A 1,518-nucleotide genomic window follows, 5' to 3' on the forward strand; every position below is an offset into this window, starting at 1 on the left:
ATATATATATATATATATATATATATATACATATATATATATATGTGTATGTATGTATGTATGTATGTATGTATGATGTATGTATGTATGTATGTATGTATGTATGTATGTATATATAAAATAAACTACTACTTGTACTACTATTCCTACTTTGCGGTTTTTCACTTCAGGGTACGAATCCCCGAGGGACTACTGTATGATCGCGTAAGACTTGTCCAGAATTATTAATAACATCCGGAGGAATTGTATGGATGTGTTTTCAGGATGTGAATAATTCCCTTTGACCTAAACCTGACAGCTCAAGTATGGATTAAAGTTGCGGCGCTTGTTGCTTTAGCCAGTTCCTCAGGTGTTCCACCTGTGCAGCAACGCTACTCTTGGCTGTCCCTCCAGGGGCGCTGTACTGCTCCACGCTGCTCCTGTAATCCCACACTGAGGAAATATCACCTTCAAACAGAGGGCTGAAGATACGCAACACAAGCAGGGAGGGGAAAAGAAAGATGAGATTAAAAATCTGCAGAAAATAGCAGCAGTGAGATTATTGTCTAATTATTGCTGGTTAAAAAATTTAAAAAAAGATGCAAATACACATAATAATATAGCACGAGTCTGTGAGAACAAGAAGGCAGCCACCTGACAGCAGACAGGTCTTTCCCAGACAGTTGATTCAGGGCAATGTTGTTGGTTTCTGCTGTAAATACTGCTTTACCGGACAGACCATGGGCTTCTCTGAAGGGAACCTGCAGCGGGGGAGGGGGGCAATAACAAGCAGTAACTGTAACATGTAAAACTAAAAAAAATGTGTGCTGTAGTCCATTTTAAAATGTGTTTCATCTATCTATTATTCTTCTTCTTTTTGGCAGAGAAGATATAAATATCACAAGTAAAAGAAAGTCACACACCAAAAATGCATACTGTATGTACTACTAGTGCTATTAAGCCTGTATTTATACAGGCGCTGTATAAAAACCACTCTGTACTGTACAGTTTTTTTTTAAACAAAGCCTTTTTTGTGCCAGCCGCACCTGAACATTAATATATTTTAACAAGTGTGACATCTAATGCTTTCCAAGAGTTTATCACTGTGGTCAAGCGTGGATATTTCACTGAATAAGGTCAGTGAGATTACATTATGAGATGACATCATTGCATTAAATAATGTGAATAAGATGGTTGCTTTTAGGACAACTCACCCCCTTCCTCACAAGGTAGTAGGCCAGATCAGTGGCCAACATGTCAGGACTGAGGGCAGCTTCCATCACACTCTGGTTGATCTGAAACACAAGAAAATATTCAATATTTGGTTCCACTTTATTTGTATTGACTGAAATAACAAAAGACAACGTCAAATACCAAAGTTCGTACTCAATAATCCTGTCCAGGTACAAATCCAACAATATTAAGTCAGGTAATCTGGATGATTTCTTTTTTTTTTTTTTTTTTGCTGAGACATTTTGTCTTTCATCCATAGGGCTTCTTCAGTCCAAGGAACCACAAAGAAACTGGAGTCCCACAAGT

General features: G+C 37.8%; 1 protein-coding gene across 1 annotated transcript; it reads right to left on the bottom strand.

Annotated features, from left to right (window-relative positions):
• Window positions 1-136: 136 nt before the first annotated feature.
• Window positions 137-1,262, bottom strand: LOC119419973 (argininosuccinate lyase-like). Its single transcript, XM_037687343.1, has 3 exons — window positions 1,194-1,262; window positions 634-740; window positions 137-461 (listed from the first exon to the last, which is right to left on the bottom strand). Exons 1-3 carry the CDS (start codon window positions 1,257-1,259, stop codon window positions 311-313), a joined length of 324 nt encoding a protein of 107 aa, XP_037543271.1. The 5' UTR covers window positions 1,260-1,262; the 3' UTR covers window positions 137-310.
• Window positions 1,263-1,518: the final 256 nt, after the last annotated feature.

The sequence above is a fragment of the Nematolebias whitei genome, chromosome 14, assembly GCF_014905685.2.
Source record: "Nematolebias whitei isolate Nwh7 chromosome 14, NemWhi1, whole genome shotgun sequence".
Taxonomy (NCBI): Eukaryota; Metazoa; Chordata; class Actinopteri; order Cyprinodontiformes; family Rivulidae; genus Nematolebias; species Nematolebias whitei.